Source organism: Marmota monax, unplaced genomic scaffold, assembly GCF_021218885.2.
Source record: "Marmota monax isolate L192 unplaced genomic scaffold, Marmota_monax_Labrador192_F-V1.1 WCK01_AAM20220418_F8-fsc00039, whole genome shotgun sequence".
Classification (NCBI taxonomy): domain Eukaryota; kingdom Metazoa; phylum Chordata; class Mammalia; order Rodentia; family Sciuridae; genus Marmota; species Marmota monax.
This window is the reverse complement of record NW_026693602.1, coordinates 1,550,707-1,570,906: the sequence shown is the minus strand read 5'-3', so window position 1 is coordinate 1,570,906 and position 20,200 is coordinate 1,550,707. Positions and strand designations below refer to the sequence as shown.

Here is a 20,200-nt window from a genome sequence, read left to right as displayed (position 1 = left end):
ATTTTCTAACAACTATTCTGCAGAATGAAAGAATAAGACCTAAGTAGGCATTCAGAAGGTAAATAAAGTCACAGTGGAGTGTGTCGTGGGAAAGAGAATGAAGAACCAAGGGACAGGATAAATGTGATGAACGTGCACGGCTACTTCTACAAGCCAGACCAAAGGAATTAAAAGCAGAGGAAGCAGATTGGGAGGTTGAGGCAGGAGGATCCATGAGTTCGAGGCCAGACTCAGCAATTTAGTGAGGCCCTTAAACATCTCAGCAAGATCCTGTCTCTAAATTTTAAAAAAGATTTAAAAAGGACTGGGGATGTGGCTCAGTGGTTAAGCACCCCTGGGTTAAATCCATGGTACCAAATAAAAAGAAGGAGAAGAAAAAAAAAAAAGAATCTGGAGGCCGTGAGTTTTCCACTGCCCACTGCTCATGCCACACTGCATGACAGTCCATGCTTGAATTCACTTTCCAAACAATTTTCAGAAGCAAAAGCAACTACTTACTTGCATGTGGTACTTAATAACAAGCCTATTTAACAAAGTGCTGTGTCCTTGACCACTTGATCAGGCCTTCCCTGTCTTGAGCTTCCTCCAGTGGCTGACACCACTCTGACTGGCTTCCCCGTTTTGCACTATTGCTAGTGCATGGGCCTCTGGAAATCTGACCAGCCTGAAGCACTGGGTGTGCATATCTTACTATATTATCTGCTGTGGATGAGACCGGGGCTTGATATCCACTCTGGGCATCTTACACATATTCAATTTCTCTACTACCTTCTCATAAATATAGGCCGAGGGAAAATATGTAGATGGATACATGTATCATTCCAACTTTTTATAAATTACTTTAACAGAGCCTGAATCATTGTCATGCATGGGGACAACACAGTGTCTGTCTTGATTAAGAATGACAAGCAAAATGCCCAGCAGCGGACTGAGTGGAAGCTCAGCCGGAATGCAATGTGCAAATAGTTTTCTCATTAAAAACACCATTTCCAGCGAAGCCAGACAATCAAGGCTGAGGGTGAGTCATCCACACTAATTGGAAACAGTGGTTTTCAGTTTTTAGAAGTGGCAGTGGCATCATTCAGTGGCATCTGTGTGACTTGCCTATTGGGGCAAGAACTCAGGAATGGCTTCATTTTTTTTTTTTTTTTTTTTTTAAGGAAAAAAGCTAGTCTAAGGCTGAGAGGCTAATGAAATAGAAAAACTAACTACATTAGGGACTGGGACTGGGGTGCATGATGGTGAATTCTCTTATACAGATTATGATTCTATTCTTTCAGTTCTTCATTAATTTCATGGGAAGTTTTATGTAACACCAGTGAATGTACCCAATTACCTTCCTGGTTCAGTTTGTTGCCCCAAAAAACGTTACCCAAGGACTTGAATTTGTGCAGGTACTACATACAAACGTCAGCATGCCTGTAGTTTTTGCTTTAAATTATCTTTTTGAATTCCAGAGAAGCATGCCACTTTTGAGCTAGTAGTAGATCAACACATTTAAGGATACTTTAAATATTGACCTAATTTCAGAAGGATTAAGATTTTATAATTTTCTTATCCTTCCACATTACTTCCTGGATTAAGTGCCGATCACATGAATAATAACCATTTCATTCAACCTCATCAATATTGGTTTCTCTCTATAAGGTGGTGGCTAACACCCACGTCACAATGTATCATGGAAGTAAGGTATAACCAAGAAGCAAGGTATAGCATCTGAGATAAGTGTTCAGAAAGTACTGAGCCTCAATTTGACAGTATTTTACCTTATTATCAGGAAGACTGATATATGTTAACTAGTCATTCCAAGTAAGTTCATTTTTTCCCTATTTTTTTTTTTTAGAGAGAGAGAGAGAGAGAGAGCGAGAGAGAGAATTTTTAATATTTATTTTTTAGTTCTTGGTGGACACAACATCTTTGTTTGTATGTGGTGCTGAGGATCGAACCTGGGCCGCACGCATGCCAGGCGAGCGCCCTACTGCCTGAGCCACATCCCCAGCCCTTTTCCCTATTTTTAAGAGAACTGTATGTATACACATACCTAAATATTAATATACACACATATATGTATGTGCACACTCACACATATTTACTTATTTATAATTATTTACTTGTCACATGTATATGTACATGGAATTTAGGACTTAATCTTGCAGTTGCAAAGTTTAATTTTTTTTTTCATTTTTTTTGGTACCAGGGATTGAACTCAGGGGCACTCGACCACTGAGCTATATCCCCAGCCCTATTTTGTATTTTATTTAGAGACAGGATCCTACTGAGTTGCTTAGTACCTTGCCATTGCTGAGTCTGGCTTTGAACTTGTGATCCTCCTGTCTCAGCCTCCCGAGGGATTACAGGCATGCACCACTGTGCCTGGCCTGCAAAGTTTAATTTTAAATTCATCCCTGAAGTGATTATTTAACATCCTGCCTACGTAATTCAAAATAAGAATAAATTTGAGTTTTTCAAGCAATAAGCTCTGTTTTCAAGCAGCACCATGGTTCTTGAATTCATGTATATGGTAGTCAGGATATTTAGAAAGTAGAAGACAAAGGCAGAAGATAACACAACCAGGCAATCTAGGCATAATATGTACTGATTTACTAATAAAGAATATTAAAAGAACATCATTCACAATGTTTCTTTTTCTTTCAAAACTATTTTCCCTTTTCATTAGTGACTTTTGGAAATGAGATTTTTTTTTTCTCTTGTATCACTTTCTTAGGTTACTGCATGCTCAAGCTGATTATTTTCATACATGGAATTACATGATTAAGAAAACTAAATTATAGTGACAATAGAACCCCATGTTTTATTTTATGAAGGAAAGTGTCAGCAATAAGTATAATTGTTGATCCTTTCTGCCTGAAAAGAATCTATCCTGATTTGCCTGTGTTTAGGTTAAGGAATCCATTACATCATTAATGGGAGACATTTCTGAGGTTCATACAAGTCAGGAGAATGTGGTTAGTCATAGTAATCAATATTATTGAACCAAGTTGGTTATGAAGTATTTGAGCCCTCCTTTTTTCTTAAACGGAAATTGCTTTTTTCTAATAATAAGAGTGGCTATTGTAAAGCATTTACACAAGAATTTTTTAAAAAGTAATACAAACAACTTATAAGCCATCATTGACATTATAAGTCAATTTTACTATCTTGTTATATAGATGCTATAGACCTTTTTCTATGCATATATATATATATATATATATATATATATATATACACTTTCATGTAATCTCCTTACACCTTTACACAATGCTTTCTACATGGTTTTCTTCATTTAGTAACATTCTGAAAACCTCTTTCCACATTTGCACACACGGATTTACTATGATATCATCTTCAAAGGCCCAAAGAATGTTTTAGAATCTTAATAAAGTTACACCTTCCCCCCTGTTAAAAGGAGCTAGGGAAATACATGTGAGCACTTTGTCCCACCACTAATTACACTGTCTCTTGGATTCTAATGCATTTTAATTTTTTATCTGCTCATTTCTTTTTTTTTAAATTTAATTTCATTTTTTACACAAGTGGGGCACATCTTTTCGTTTCTCTGATTGCACTTGTACATGATGTGGAGTCACACCATTTGTGCAATCCTACCGGTACATGGGGCAATGATGTCCATCTCATTCCACTCTCTCCCCACGCCCTCTCCCCTCCCCTCCTTTTCTTCTGCCCAATCCAGAGTAGAGTTCCTCCATTCTTCCCTCGCCCCTCCCCCCACTATGGATCAGCATCCATTTATCAGAGAAAATATTTGGCCTTTGGTTTTTTGGGATTGGCTTACTTAGCACAATATTCTCCATCTCCATCCATTGACCCGTAAATGCCACCATTTCATTCTTCTTTAAAGCTGTATCTGCTCATTTCTATTCATCTCCAGAATTCTCTTTGTTTTTAACTTATATACTTTTTCTTTTCCTTTTTAATCTTTCCCCACATTTTAAAATTGGTGCATTATAGTTGCACATAACAATGGGATTTGTTACATATTCATACATACACATAATCTGGCTGGTATAACTTAAATGCTTTTCTACCACTGTTTTTAATTTAAAATTAAAACTATCAGGAAAATAATAGTAGACAGACTCCAAGGTAGGGCTTCTTTGGGTCAAGTGTGAAAATGTTAGGCCATGGATCTGATAATTTGATTACTGAGAGATATTTCTGTCTTGCCTTTGAATTCCCAGATGTGTTCTAGAGAGTTAAAAATTCTAAATAAGTGTGACACTTAACTATATGGGCATACTCACTGGATTTATGGTCAGTCCTAACACTTCTTTGGGTCTTATTATTGTATTTTCATACTTTTCTCCTGAACAGAAAATTGATATTCATATGGACCATGAGGCAAGTATCAGGTGAGATTCAAATATCAAAATGCATAGCATTAATTGAATTGGCTTTAGAGACTGAATAATGTAAGAGAAAATTTTTAAAAAATCTGTTTCAAGTCTTACAAAGAAAGTTAAATATCTGTAGTACATCAAAAATTAATATTATCTTACTTGTATTTAACTATTCACTGAGGCTTATTAAAAAGAATTACTTTGTCCCTTTAGGTCATTCCTTCATGTCTATCATTTTAATTTCTTAATCTTAAAATTTGAGATAATAACTCCTATCCCTATCTTGGAGGTTGTAGTAAGAGATCAAATGGGATAAAACTAATGGAACACTGTAAAACACTTTATAGAAATATTAAGTGCTGTACAGGTTTAAGATAATATTATATGGTAAGTGGAAAAGACCCATTTGGTGTAGGTATAGTAGAGATAGGCAAAATTTCAATTCAAATCTATGAATCTTTGAGCATGATGACCTAGAGAGAGGAAGATTAACGAACCTGACAGTAGATTTAATTGGCACAGTTCAGAGCTTTAGAAATCTAAAATGTATTCCCCGTTCTGCGTGTGGCTTTTATGGTAACCTTGAATGTAATGAAATCTGCCTCCAAAGTTAAAAAGAAGACTGAGAGTTTACATTGGAATAGCCTGAGTCTGGATTACTTAACACTGCACAAATTGATGGAACCTACAAATAAATCAGTCACATTGGCAAAATCTTCCATTTAAATTGCTAAACTCTCCAAATGAGGATAGTTATGTTCACAGCATGTGAGAGGAAAGGAGAGAGCACAAGTTCATTGAGCAACTGATTCATGCTAGCCTCATATAACCCAGCTGAAAATGCTTAAGATGGTATTTATTGAGTGATTGCTGTGTTCTGGACACTCTTCTAAGTGTCTTGTGTGTGTTGATTCTGTTAGCACTTGTGGTAGGCAGAATAATGTGCCCCTAAAAATATCCACATCATAATCCCTGGAATCTGTGAATGTCACCTTACATACCAAGAAGGACTTTGTAGACGTGATTCAAAGATTTCAAGATGGGGAATTATTCTGGATTATCAGAGCGGGCCCAATGGAATCACAGGTCTACAGAGAAGTGAAAGAGACAGTCAGTGGGTGCCAGAGTCATGCAGCATGAGCAAGCTGGCCCTGGGGATAGGGGAGGGTGCAGCCTCCAGAGGCTGGAAAGGGCAAGGAAAGGCTCCTCCACAAAGAAATGCAGCCTCACCCAAACCTTGGTTTTAGTACAGCGAGAACCATTTTGCTTTTCCAGTCTCCAGAACAGAAAGACGCCAGATTTTGTTTTAAGCCTCTGCATTTGTGATACTTGTTATACTTCAGCAATGGGAAACTAACAGAACCCTCTGATAATTCCACGGAAAGCTTAGGATTCCAGTTCACAGACCACTAAGCACAGACATTTTCTCAAAGCTAAGCCACTACTGTGGGGGTGAAGCTGGGATTTGAATGCAGGCTGCCTGGCTTCAGGACCCATGAACTGGAAGCCTTTGGAGTATCAAGCTTGGGGTTTTGGTAAAATTGCAGCTCTAGGATCATCTTGCCAGGACCCTCACCTGTAGGATCCCTGAGCTCACCCGAGACATAAGCCTGATGGATAGGCGTGAAGAAAGTTCATAACCTCTTCAGAGTTTGAATATTGGTACTGAAAACAACAACAATAATACCACCACATTCTACTTCCATCTAATTGTGAAAAATTCATCCCTAGAAGTCTGTCCAGCTAAAATAGCTTAAATGACTGGGATGTACCTTCTGTTACTGCTATGTACTTTCAGGAAAGAAAATTTTAATAGGTCAAATTGTAATTTTCATGAAACATTCCATTTAGGGAATCATCATCTAAAAGTGGGGATATCTTAAAAGGAATAAAAAGGTTAAGTTGGCTACTGTTAAGAGATGAATTCATAAACACTTGAAAATATCAGATAAAAAATGTTTAAAGGGAGTTTTTCATCAGTTGGTGGAAGCTGTTTTAAGACATGGATCTTAGTGCATAGCATTAAGAGGAAATTTTAAAATCCCCCAAATAAATGAATGCACACATATTTAATTAACTCATGGTTGTGCAAATTTAATTTGGTTTTAAGACCAACTATTAACAGATGGATCCTCAAATATTTTTGAGTCTGTTCTTGATCATTATTATCATTTTTATTTATCAAGTGCTTCTTTGTTGGGTTAGAAAGTGCCACCTTTGACATGTTCTCTGACTTTCCAAGATTTCAGATTCCTGAAGCAGTGGTATTGTAGCATTAATAATGAAGAGTCCCAGCTTTGGAACTGGCAATACCTGGATTTGATTCCAGCTCATTTGCTTATTACCTGTATGACTTCAGACAAGTTATTCAACCTCAGTGCCTTTATGTGAAAATAAGATTCCAATTCACATCACAATATCGTAGGGATTAAAAGTCACTTTACACACACAAACACACACACAATCAGCCTCCTAGAAAACACTAAAAAAATGTACACAACTCACATACAATATCATCACAGATCATTCTTGCTCTTGGCACTGCACACAAAGCAGCGTCAGAATTTTTGAAGGTGTCATCCTCAAAAACAGAAAGGAAAATATTCACTATAAAATATTCTTATTTCCTTTTGACTCAATTTTAAATGCATAAATTCATCATTTTAGAACTCTGATTCTTGAGAAATTGGGGAAGGGAAGAAAGATTTGTTTTCAAGTTTAAGTGAGAAGATGGAGAGGGAGATCAGGGTTTCCTGCTTTGTGCCATTAATAAAATTATCTCACTTGATCCTCTTAGTGAACCCCTTGAATTAGGCATGAAGACCATCATTTTATAGATGGGGAATGAATGACAAAGAGGTCAAAGTAACTCATTCAAGGTCGCATAGAGCAAGTTAGGATTCAAATGCAGCATACCATCTGGCTTCTCACATAGGGTTATTTGCAATAAATCAGTTCTTGACTGATTACATGATTTAGGCAGAAAACACTTGTTACTTGCTGGCAGGGACTGGGTAATGATTTATACTGAAAGAGGTTATTGAGTGGTGAGCAGCACATGGACATAATTTCTGCTGTTATCCTGTCATACTGAAAAATGATTTTTCTTCTGACCACATAATTATCCTATCCTTAGCTGTTGAAAGAAAGAACTTTTTGTTAACCAGTTGCTACCCATTATGTGACTTTCAAGATACAGTGGACAGACACAGTACAGCAGAAACAGGCAGCTTTTTTGCATATTCTCCTCTATGCCAATAAACACATTTTTTATCCCACCCAAGATTACGATTCTAAGGTCAGGGAACCCTAAGATTCATTCCTGCAGCTGAAATCTGAATGAAATCTAAAGGTAGATTTTCTAATTTATTTCAAAATGATAGAAACCAGTAGCTGTTTCTCAGAGTCCCCTGAAGATAGGATTCAGTTGCCTTTAGGATGTCACACATAATTCAGGACAGCTACCAGGAAACATTCTTCACATTTCCTTCATCAAATTCCTCATTGCTTTCTCCTCTGAAACATTGATTTTTCAAGAAGCATTGAGCACAAGACCACAAATAAAACCAAAAGAATTCCTTTGTTGATATGAGGTATGACATTGTTGGCTGTTTTGCCTATATAAAAGACATAGTTTTTTTTTTTTTTTTAACCTTGCCTTGATTTCAAATTCATGATGGGTCTCTTTTAAGGTTATACTGTTGACTTACCATTGTCTTCAACAGAGAAGTAGAAGATGTCCTCTGCTGCCTTGCTGCCCTCGTTCAAGATGTAGTAGACATGCATCTCATTAATGTCAGCTTGAAGACAGAGCAAACATCACACTAAGTCACACTAGCACAACAGAAAATGGGGATTTTAACAACTTCAGTGTTTCAGCAGGGTATGGAAATAAATATTACAATAAATAAAATTTGAAGTAACAATGAAATGAACATGAATCTGTTTCTTAAAGTTACAATGACAAAAACAAAGCTTTAGAATTTTTAAAGACCTACTATGTGTATGATCTTTGGCATAATGTCAAAAAGGAGGACATTATAGTTGGCATGCTTTATAGCATCCTGGCTCAATGGAAAGTCAGGTCTGTTGGGTTTTAAGTTTTCAGCATGAATATAGAGCTTGGCATCATGGTGGATACGCATTAACTATTTGTCAAAATGAATTGAAATAAGAGTAACAGTTATATTCAAAGAAAACAGAAAATGAGAATAAAATCGTGTTTTTTTTCATATTATTGATTTTCTTGAATTTTTAAAAAACATATTCCTTGGATCAGTAGTTGTATTTTTTCATATTGGTAACTATTGATATTTAGAAAAAATTTTTTAGTTGTAGTTGGATACAATACCTTTATTTTTATTTATTTTTATTTTTATGTGGTTCTAAGGATCAAACCCAGTGCCTCACACATGCTAGTTGAGCGCTCTACCCCTGAGCCAAAACCACAGCTCCAATTATTCATATTTTATTAGGGGGAATTTATTTATGAGAACGATTCTTAGGGAACCATACATGATTTCATTTGCTTTAGAAGCAATTCTGCAAATGTAACCAAATTGTGTTTTAAACACCTTCCATAAATTTACTGATACTGAATCCAGGCTTAAATGCATTATACTTGGGAAATTTTATGCATCTTTATGCACAGGGGTACCTAAAGAAGATGTAGGACAACACAAAGAATATCCAAAAGACACCAGGTGTCACATCACCTAGAAAAGCAGAGGGACTTGATTCTATTCTTTGTTTTTAAGAGGCAGAAATTACATTTAGTACACTAAAAATGCAGTATGATGATTTATATCCAAACTCCAGATAGCAGACAAAAAAATCTGAACTTACTAATAAATGATGCAAAGGATTTCTCAATATGTCTTCTTAACATTCAAAACCATTCTGATATTATTGAAATGAATGCAGCTTTATCTTACAATATTTCGGAAGCTAATGCCTTCTCCTGTGTTTCATAATTTTAAGGTATAATTACAAGCTTTGTTGCCTTTTTTTTCAGAATAATTTTGCATCCCACTGTGTTTTATTAGAACCAAAGTCTTACTGCAAATGAGCTGAGGTCAGAACAGTTTTACACAGTGCTGAGAGATCTGATGCACCGAAGGAGACAGACAGAAGAATCAGGGAAGAATGTGACTAACCTTGTGTAAACACACGAGTGCTCTTGTGTCCAAGGCCAGTATTGATGAGGAAGCCATTCTTTGGTCCTCTGGTCACTTTATATTTCAGGAGTCTGTGGGGACTGTCCTGATCTTCCGCCTTTAGAGACTTGCTGGTAAGGAGGAAGCCCATGTGCCCAGTGTGAAGGCGTTTCAAGGCTGGGGCTCCCCTGTTAATGGCAATCTGGGGGAGGCTGCTGTTGCCGGAGCTTATCTGAATCCTCATTACCTGGGGTTTGTGTGTCTCCAGGGCAGTGTCTGGAAAGACACAGAAATCAGTGTGAGTGCCATCCGTCACAGTCAAGGAGAAACTGTCTTCAGGGTTTACACTGCCATCATGCCAGTAGCTAATCAGATTCTCGTTCAGGTCTCTCTTGGTAAAAGTGGTCACAGGATGGCTACCATTATACAAAACCCTGCCGTGGGTGGGGACCTGGATGATGGTAAAGAGAAGAAGATCATCTGGGGTATCTTCGTCTTCCACTGTTAACTCAAACGGGGTGATCAGCTTCCTGTCTCCTCTATGGAGTGTTAGTTTATAGATGGTCAAGATAGGTTTCTTACTGTCCATATCCTTGATGAAGATCCTGAAGGTTCTGAACACAGGGTTGCGTCCATCAGTCACTCTCAACTCAAAACTATCTGTCTTTATCCCATCAGTGGAAGCGTGGACATAAGATATTTTGTTGTCAGTCAATTGTAACTGAGTAAAAGAGACAATGGGTTCCCCAGGATGGTTAGAGCTTTCCAAGTGACCCAGGCTAGGAGCCACGGTAATGCTAAAGTGAAGTTGTTCATCAGGGCTGTGGATGTCACTGGTGTTAAGCACTTCAGTGGTAAGAGTCACTCTGCCACCTTCCCGTAAAGTGACTCCTTTGCTGACCACCTCAGGGAAGACCCTGTTTAAGCTGCCAATGGTGACATAGAAGTAGCGGTCTATCAGAAGGTTAACCCCATCAGTCACATCAAACTTGAAAAGGTCAACAACCTCTTCTTGGCTGGTGTGAGTATAACAGATGAGGCCTCTGTTAATTTCATCCTGGGTAAAGTTCATCCCCAGAGTGAGGTTGTTCCTCACTTCTCCTTTGGGCCTTCTTAGTCGTTGCAGAAGTCCTTGTCGTGGTCCAGAATGGAGGACAAAACTGAGGCTCTTATCATCTGAGTCAAGATCTGTGGCCTTGAGGACCTGCTTTGTGATGACCTTAGAGTGTCCAGGCTCCACTCCCAGACCCCTGTTGATGGTCAGCTGTGGGGTTTCATCATTCACCAGGATCACCACAATGGGGACCTTCTTATGGGTGGTATGCTTGCCATCACTCAGCCAGACCTCAAAACTGTCCTCGGTGGTCTCTGAGTCATCATGCTCATACACAATGGTGGAGGCCTCCTGGATCTCCTGTAATGTGAAGCTGTAGACAGGCTGGTTACCTGTGGCCAGCTGCTGTATGATTTGTCCATGCCGAGGGAGGGCTGTGAGTTGAAAGTGGAGCTTGTTTGGTGGTAGGTCAGCATCTGCTCCATTGAGCAGTAGGGTGTCTATGACTAAGCTCATCCCCTCTAATACCACAAACTCTTGGGTAAAAAGTTCAGGCTGCTCATCATTGGTGGGTAAGATGATCACAGGGAGGAAGACTTTTGGGGAGAAGTTGATGCCATCAGAGCAATACAAGGTTAATTTGTCTGCTTGTGGCTCGACCCCCTTGTGGATACTCTGTACATAATTGATATGCCCCACTTGGACATCCCTGATGGAGAAGGCACTGATGGGGCTACCAACCCGTGACACATCTGAACCAGGAGCTGGTGCAATGTTTTCCAGGTAGCCAGAGGCTGGCTGACCAGTTATTATGCACAGGATTTTATCATGGGGTGTGTCCACATCTGCAATCTTGAGATGTTGCAAAGTTAAGGGGACCTTCCCACCTTCATAGGCAATGAAGGACTCCCCCACCAAGATCTTGGGGGCCACATTGTCCACTGGAAGCACAGTCACTTGAACCTGCACCCTCTCAACTATGCTGTCCCCCACTAATGAGTGATAAGAATCCTTGGAGAGGAGGAGGCTGAAGACATCAAGCTGCTTACGGAAACCAACTTCACCTCCAGTGTGGACATAGGCTACTGCCCCACTGATGAGGTTCTCTAGAGTGAATTGTTCTGTGGGCAAACCATTCACCAGAATAATGCCCAATTTGGGACCATTCTCCACAATGAAAGACAGCATTGAGTTGTTCATGTCTTTTCTGACATGAATAACACCTGTGGTGATTTCTGTGGCACTATTCTCCAGTACATCTATGGAAATATCCAAAAATGGACTACCTGGGATTGAGATCCTGGGACTTTTGTTAACAGTGGGATGTACAGAAATCTGGACAGTGATGGGTATGCTGTGTACCCCGTCACTTACCTCCAGATGGAAGATATCACTGGTACTCGAGTCTTTGCTATGCTGGTAAGAGACACTCCCATTAATGATATCAGCTCTCATGAAAGATTCCCCTGGGACCATATGTTTTTTACAATACTGCAAATGTCCATGTTGGGGACTGCAGACTAGTGTGAAGACAATTTGGTCAATGTCTGTGTCAGGATCTATAATATCCAGCTCATTACTGCTGAGGATAAAGCTCTCTCCCTCTAAGATAACAAAGCCTCTGTTGATGACTTCTGGAGGCTGGTTGTCCAAAGGCTGCAGGAACAATGTGAATGTGCCTGGTACACTATTGCCTGCAGCATCTTCTACCTGGTAGGTAAACTGCACAACTCGAGGTGCAGTACCCAGCTTCTCCTGTGGGGGCCGGTAAGCAATCTTGTGGTGATTTACCTGGGCCTGGGTGAAGTGCATGATGGGAATGTCTGGTGAATCAGCAAGCACAATTTCTCCAGTCTGGACGTGGTGGTTGCTATCTGTATCAGTTGGGGGTGTAAGTAAGGTGTACCAAAGTTTCTGATCATCTAAGTTCTGGTCAATGTATTGGAGGAATTTCTTCTGAAAGTGTGTGAGCTGGTATTCGTGTACAGTCATTTTCAAGGTAGTTCCTGGATATAGCTCTGGACTTAGCATATCCATTGGCAGGGCATTTATGGTGAAGAAGTGCTGCTTGGATAGATTGGGTGGGTCGTGGTCATCCTGCACATGGAAAGGCAGCCGTACCATTGCAGATTGAGGGCTGTGTGGTCCAAGATGGCGGAAGAAGAGCTTCCCTTCTGTTATGTCTTTCTGCAGCCACTCAGTCACAACCTTCTCATAAAGTCCTTCTTCTTCCACATAGTACCAGTCGTCTAGAGGGGTCAGAGGTGGTTCAGCCTGCTGCAGCAACATCTCCCCAAGGTACTGACTTGAGGAACCAGAGGCTAGATCCCATTCTCTCTCTTCCTCTTCTCCCTCCAGGGGATGGTCGTGCAGCACAAAGCGGATGGTTGAATCTTCAGAATCAATATCCTTGGCACTTAGGACAAAGGGGGAGATTTGGACCACCTGCTGTTTGGTCAGTGAGAGTCCTGTGTTGGCACTGACCACTGGGGGCTCATCATCCACAGGTAAGATGGTGAGGGGGAAGAGGAATTCCACCTGGTGGTGCCCATCCTCCATCCGGAAGATTATGTTGTCACTGTAGGTGTTGCTGCCATCATGCTGGTACACCACTCGCCCCATTGCCAGGTCCACCGGTGTGAAATACTTGTATCCTGCAGGTGCCCCAAGTATCACCAGCTGTCCATGTCTCAAGCCTCTGACTGCAGTCAATTTCACCTCTTCCAGGTTATCTCTATCACTAATCTGAAGGTTGTGGTTACTGGACAGGGACTTTGACTGACCTTCAAAAAGCAGCAATCCCCTGTTATAGCTAGTCACTGGGGCCAGGGCATTGATGGGCTTCACTACCACGATGAAGCCAAAAGGGTCTGAGGTAGCGCCATCTTCATCCACCACCTCCAGCTCCAGCTGGAAGATGCGCTCCCGGTCAGAGCTCTCTGTAGAGGGCTGGTAGGCGATTTTCAGCTCCCTCAGCTCCTGCTGAGTGAAGAAGGAGACTGGAAGGCCCAGGGGGTCGTCAGTGCTGACCACGTAGCCCTGCTGGTTTGGGTGCCCTGGTGGGGCTGTGGGGGCATTGAGAATGTGGAAGACCAGGTCATCAGGGTCTGACTCAATGTCCTCTGCTGCCAGGGCATCCGGTGTCAGGGCTGTTAGCACCAACTGATCAACTTCCACCATCATCAGGGCCGCTAAGCTGGGCCTGGGCGCCGTGTTCTCCGCTCCCTTCCGGATCCTCACTAGAAGATGAAAGTGCTCACGGATCAGCACATCCGCTGAGCCAGCACCTGGGCCCTCTCGTCCTAGCAGCTCCACCATCATGGGCACATAGTCCCGATTGGGCCAGGAGGTGGTGGGGGTGTGCTGGTAGCGCACTCCAGCCAGGACGAACGCCTCACAGTCTATCGGCTTGCCCCTGGGGAGCGGATCTCCGGTGGCATCCACCAAGCGCCCGTACCTGGGCAATGGGTCACCCTCGTGAGGAAGCGGGGTGAGCCGGCACCTGCGGGTGGCCGGGACTCCAGACTTGGGGGAGGCAAAGTCCAGCACTCTCCTGTCAATGGTCTGACTCCAGCCCCGCAGTTTGAACACCGTCAAAGGCCTGTTGCGCGTCACCAGCTCCAGCTGGGAGAAGACCACGTCCACAGCCAGCGTGAAGGGCAGCACCAGCGCGTAAGTACCGGCGTCGTAGTGCAGCTGCAGCCGCACCCGGGCGCGTCTGGGGCTGCGCGAGCCGAAGTGAGTGTACTGGACCTGGCGAGCCCCAAAAGCACAGGGGAAGCGGCGAGGAGAGAGCGAGCCTTGGAACGGTGGCAGGACGTCCAGCACTATTACCTCGCACCGATCTCCCGGCTGCACCTGGATCTCCAGGTCTCGGTGTGGATCGAGCCAAAGCGAGCGGCCCAGGGGCACCCGGAGCCCGGGGTTGGCAATCAGGACACTGGGGCCCTCCTGGTTGCTCCCATTAAGTGCTCCCCAGGCAGGCAGGTAGAACACCGGTTGCGTCTCGTTGTCCGGAGGGGATGCCTGTCTCTGCAGCGCTCCACAACTCAGGAGCAGGCAAGAGAGCGCCACGACAAGCTGTGGGGGCGTCCCAGAGGGGGTCCGAGAATCTCCAGCCATAGCCAGAGATGAGACCCTGGCTTTTGGATGCCTGGAGGGTGCCCTATCCAAAGAGGGGTTCCACTTAGCCGCAGGTGCAGGAGGCGGAGGCGGTGGCTGCCGTCAGGTCAGGTGCGGACGCGCGAATCCAGCAAGAGCCAGCGGCTGCCTTTTGGCTGCGGCAGGTAGTAGCTGGGGAAGGGGATCTGTCCACCTCCTGCTCAGCCCGGGTCCCAAGTCTCTCCTCTGCTGGCGCCAGGGACCGCCCAGATATTCCCCAGCGCGGGAGACCTAGAGAGGGTGCAGGCGCTCTGTCCTCCGCTCCGGGTGGCTTTACCCGCTACCTTACAGACCTTCGCGCAGAGAAGGGTGACCGGCCAGGGTGCAGCCCCAGACTGCCTGCGTCGGACCAGCTGGTCCGGATACTCTCTTCAGTGAGTGCCACAAAGGGATTGTCCCTCAGGGGTCGGAGAGAAACCGAGAGAGACTGTAGCCGGGTCAGTCCTACGCGTGGGAGACACCGCTCTTGTGGCGTGGTCCATTCATTCGGGAATGGTGTTTCTGAAAGAGCGGAGAGACACCATTCCTCTTCCTTATCGCTGACAGGAGTGCATTTTCTTGCCAAAATTGAGTCTCACTTTGGACCTCAAAAAAGCTGGCGGGAGCTATTTTGCAAATAGGATTTTCTAGCTGTCCGATGAAGCAGTTTATTCCAGATTTTGTGATTCCCTGCTTCCAAAACAACCCTGCCATTTTTTTTTTTCCTACTCAGCTTTTGGGAAAAGGGAACAACCTTCAGGCTGGCAAACTTGAATAGCTTGTAATCTGTTTCTAATCAGTGGGTCTCACATAAAGCAATCCAGTGTACAGGTCAATTTTTGTCCATTTTTTTTCAGCATGTGGCTTCCATCTCTGATCAACAGAGACTGTGAGTTTATTAGACGTATTGTTTCCTAATTCCTTTCTTTGTATAAAAAAATATACAGTAGCCAGAAGGGAAGATATCAAGAGAAACAGTAGCAGAGAAAATACCACAGACACTTGCATTCATCTCTATGAATCAATCCATTTAACACCCATAATCGGACTCTCAGACCCTCTGTGGGTGTCTTGTTAGGTACAGATTCATCTTAATTTTTTAAGTATTAGAAGAGTCTGGTCACTGTGCAGAACACTCTTTTCCTTTACAAAAAAAATATTAGGTAATGTATTTTCTCATGCAATTAATATGAACCAGGGCTACTTTTTGGTCACAGTAAAAATGGAGGCATACAAAATTGTACTGATAAAAATGGTTTCAAGAGGAATACAAATCCCCCCTAAATTTTATTCCTTTTTAAAACAATGTTGCAGATGCCTGTTTTATTCACTTTAGTAGCTTTAATAGTAGTAGCAGCAGCAGCTGCTGCCAATTCTCCAAGTAAGAATAATGTGCTAGTACCTTGAAAGAGTTAATTTTCTCTTAAATATTAAATTTAATCATCCAGTGAAATGCTGTGCTCTATATAATCCACTAAAGTAGAATGCTAGTACATTTCTTTAGCACACAAATTTGTTCACATAACAGAATTTTAAGAGCTAGTATATTTGAAATAATGTATGTTTAACCTAGTTCAGTGTGTGCAGAAAATATTATTTTAAAATATTTTTAATTGAAATACAGATAAAATTCTATTACAAAGGAAAGAGGCATTGCTATTTCATAAAGCTACTGCTTTGCCCAAGGATGAGTTTTTACAAAAGAACACTTGTTAGTCTGCATATATTAAATTTTGCCAAGTGAATTTTCCTGTGTAAGTGTAGTTTTTGTTTTTGAAACCAGCACCACTCACTTTGGGGCAGCAGCTTCTTCATGTACTGTTTCCATTAAAGACAAAATTTGAGGTAGCAGCTAAGACTAAATTGCTATATTTATATTTTGGTCTTCTGGTTTGCCTTTTCCGGCATAATTCCCTCTCCCCTTCATCACCATCTAATGTCTTCAAAGGTTCCCCCACCCCCATAATGTATCCATTTATTCACTTGCCTCTGAGGACACTCCCATCTGGTTTCTATCTGAGACACACCAACAAAACTCTTTCTCGGGTTATTAACCTACATGTAGCAAAACACTATGATACCCTCTTCTCTGGTCCATATTGGTGCACCCTTCTGGTTTTCCTCCTATGTTCCAGTTAAGTCCCACTTCTTCAGGAAGACTTTTCCATGTGGTCCCTGAGGCATGTTACTAAATTTCTGTTTAACTTCATATCCATTCATTCACTGGTCTGAAAACTTCTGGGCTGGTCTTGAGTTTTTTTCTGAGAGAAGAGAATATGCAATGCTCACCATTAATGCCCAGAACTTATGCTAATGACTGGCATGTAGCATACATGTAGCAGGAATGTAATAAATATGTGTTGACTGAATGAACAGATAGATGCAAGAGCATAATAAATAGTCACTGACATCATGCAGTCTAGGTGCTAAGTGAAGGGATTGATGCAGGTGAAGCTTAACTTCCTTTCATCCTTAGAATATGCCAGTTCTTTAAGATTGCTGTCAGCTCTGGTTAGAGAATGCAAATTTGATTTTAGCCAAAATTTATATTATCGATCTCTTCTTTCCATGGAGCAGTTTATTTATCCATATTGCCCTTCTAAATCTCACCACCCCAAATTTATCTTTTAAGCCTGAGCTGCATTACAAGTGTAACAGAAAGCAGGAAGGAAAAGAACTATAAACTATGCTCTGTGCCCAGGGTTTTCATAAGCTCTACATCAAGTGATCCTTGAAAAATCCCTGCAAGGTGGTTATGAGTCTTATTCGTAATTTATATGCAATAATAGAGCTACACTCTATGTAGCTGTTATAAGAATTGAATGGATTACTACACATAAAAGACTTTGAATAATGCCTGGCATACAGTCAGCACTCAATAAATGTAAGTTACTATTATAATTATAGATGGAAAATTGAGATTTACAGGAGATAAGTAGAAAATTGATAAGTACTAAATTGAGATTTACAGGGGATAAGTAGAAAAATTTTACCTTGAAAATTAATCCCACTATCACTAAAAGTGTAACCTACAGGGAAGGACTCCTCCATGCCCTTGACACTCCAGGGGGACTTTCTGTTTTGTCCCATTTCTTAAATAATTGGCTTTGCCCTGAAGTTCACAGAATAAATGACATTCAGGAGGTAATAAAAAAGAGACTATGTGTCCAAATATTCTGCATGTGCTTTGGCAGAGTGATGATCCATTTTTAGCAAAGTCATATTCAGCTTTCTGGAAAGTGACAGAACAGGTGGGAAACGTTCCGTTCCTGCCTCAGGAATGAGGACACCTACAACAGCAATTCTTACTTCCCCAAGCGAAAGCAGCCACGACCAGCTAATCAACCTGATCATCGCTGAAGTCATTTTTTTCTCTACCAGCTGGAGGAAGGCTAAGTTCTTATACCCTGATTATCAGAGGATGATCACCTTGAATTGGCTTAAGCTACACTTGGAGGCTTTGCTGTAATTGGCCTTGCCCCCCCCCCCCCCATGGACTCTTAAACATTGAAGAATGTGCTCCAGGGAGGATATGAGTAAAACACAAAACAAAGTGAAACCTTACAATGGCATCTATGAGCTGTGTAGGTTATTGTCAGGACTGCAGCATGCAGGGAAGGTAGCCAAGTCACACAGCCTATCTGCTTTGTCCCCATTACACACATAACCAAGGGGGCTCCTGTTTCTGATTAGTTTCTCCCAGTCTGAAGAATGCAATGGCTACAGCTGCACTTCACTCACTGTATCCCAGGGCCGTGTCTTTGTGTAGATCTAGACCAGGTTCTCCATGCACTGCAGGATGACACCCTTGTTCTCTGTGCCTGTGTATGTGACAGGACATTATTAAGGGCAGGCTCCATCCAATGGGGCAAACAGAAGATGAGAGTAACTACACAGTATGTACCTAAAAATTTCCCAATGAAATTGTAACTGTTCCCTTTAAAGAAGTGGTTTAATCAAGGTACACCGATGCTGTCAGAGTGTTTTGGGACTAGGTGGTGTGGAAAAGGAGAGGGAGAAGGGAAATCAATGCTTTGCCTGTCCTTCTGAGAGATCAACTGGCATCGGGAAGAGAGAGTCATCCTTGAGGCTGTTGGGTGCCTGATCCCTGATTTCCAGAGCATCTCTTCAGGCTCTTACTGCTCAGGGAAAATGACAGGCAGCAAGAACAGGGAAGTGGGTGGAAGGCAGATGGAGAAGATTTTTTTTGCTGCTCTGCACCAATACAAAGAGTCGATTCAAGCTCCCTCATTCCTGGTTGCAATAAGACCTTGGGAGAATGAAAGGGATTCTTCAGAACTAATTTATGACATGATAATTGATCATCTTACTTTAAATCATACAACATATAAAAGAAGTAACTTTTTTTTTATTATTTCAAAGAGAGGCACTAGGAACAAATGTAAGCCAGAATCAAAATTAATAGGTTGAGAGTTTTTTTAACCCACCTGAAATGCTTTGTTCTACTTATTGTAAGTGTAGGAACAATGTTTATTTCTTGTAATATTGTTACAAGTATTGGCAGTAAAAACTCTTGTGATGAATAGTGATATTTTGTGTAATTGTCATTGTATTTTTGGAGAACTCTTAGTTGAATCGGAACTCAGAATGACTTTTAAATGACACAATTTTGCTTGGTATTTGAAGTTTCCATGAATCCGATTTGAGTCACTCAAATGGAAACCTGGCTGTTAGGTTCTATTTTCTTGTGTAAAAATTTTATCTGATTAAGAATTATTTTTATTGGACTCGTTGCATATTCCAGTCATGACTTTAGCTCTGAAATTGAGTTCAACTAAATTCTGAAAATGACTTGTTTGTATATTTGTCAAATAGAAAAGTACAATATCTTCTCAATTATTTTTTGTTTTGCATATCCATTCAGAGTATTCTACTTTGATTTTTTTCCATTTTTGATAAAAAATAAAAGTGCATAATATGAATTAGGAAAACATGAGTATATGATTCTACCTTCATTAAATATGTTTTCTAAGAAAATGAAAATTTCTGCAATATCTTACTGAAAAATATGATTGATAGCTGTTGAATAGATGTTTAAATATCACATAAATGTTATGGTTTAAGTATTAGCATATTTTTGGAAGATGTTAGTTAAAGGATACAAAGAGTCAGTTATGCAGGATGAATAAGTTCTGGAGATCTAATGTACAGCATGTTGTTAATAATCTTGTATACTGTAAATTTGCTAAGAAAATAGATTTTAAATATTTTCACCACACATGTTAGCTAAGTGAGATGATGGGAGTGGTAATTAGTTTGACTGTGATGATCACTTTATAATGTCTGTTGCCGGGTTTCTATTCTCAAGACTAAAAGGCTCAGGGGTCACTCCAGGTAAACTGGGCTGACTGGGCTGTGCAAAATAACCACACAAGAGACACAAATACCTTTTTCTTTGGGGTCTCTGTGATGGCTTCTCTGACCTTAAGGGTCTGAATGAAGAGAGAGCGAGAGCACACACTGACCCC

The 20,200-nt window shown here is 41.3% G+C and overlaps 1 protein-coding gene across 1 annotated transcript in view; it reads right to left on the bottom strand.

Moving 5' to 3' along the window:
• The window catches only part of Frem3 (FRAS1 related extracellular matrix 3), a 65,525-nt gene extending 50,812 nt beyond the window's left edge, over positions 1-14,713 (bottom strand). The window contains exons 1-2 of the mRNA XM_046459523.2: positions 9,518-14,713; positions 8,072-8,161 (exon numbers count right to left, since the gene is read on the bottom strand). Coding sequence (XP_046315479.1) covers positions 8,072-8,161; positions 9,518-14,693 — 5,266 coding nt within the window. The 5' untranslated portion in view covers positions 14,694-14,713. The remainder of the gene's footprint in view (positions 1-8,071; positions 8,162-9,517) is intronic.
• Between the last annotated feature and the right edge of the window lie 5,487 nt (positions 14,714-20,200).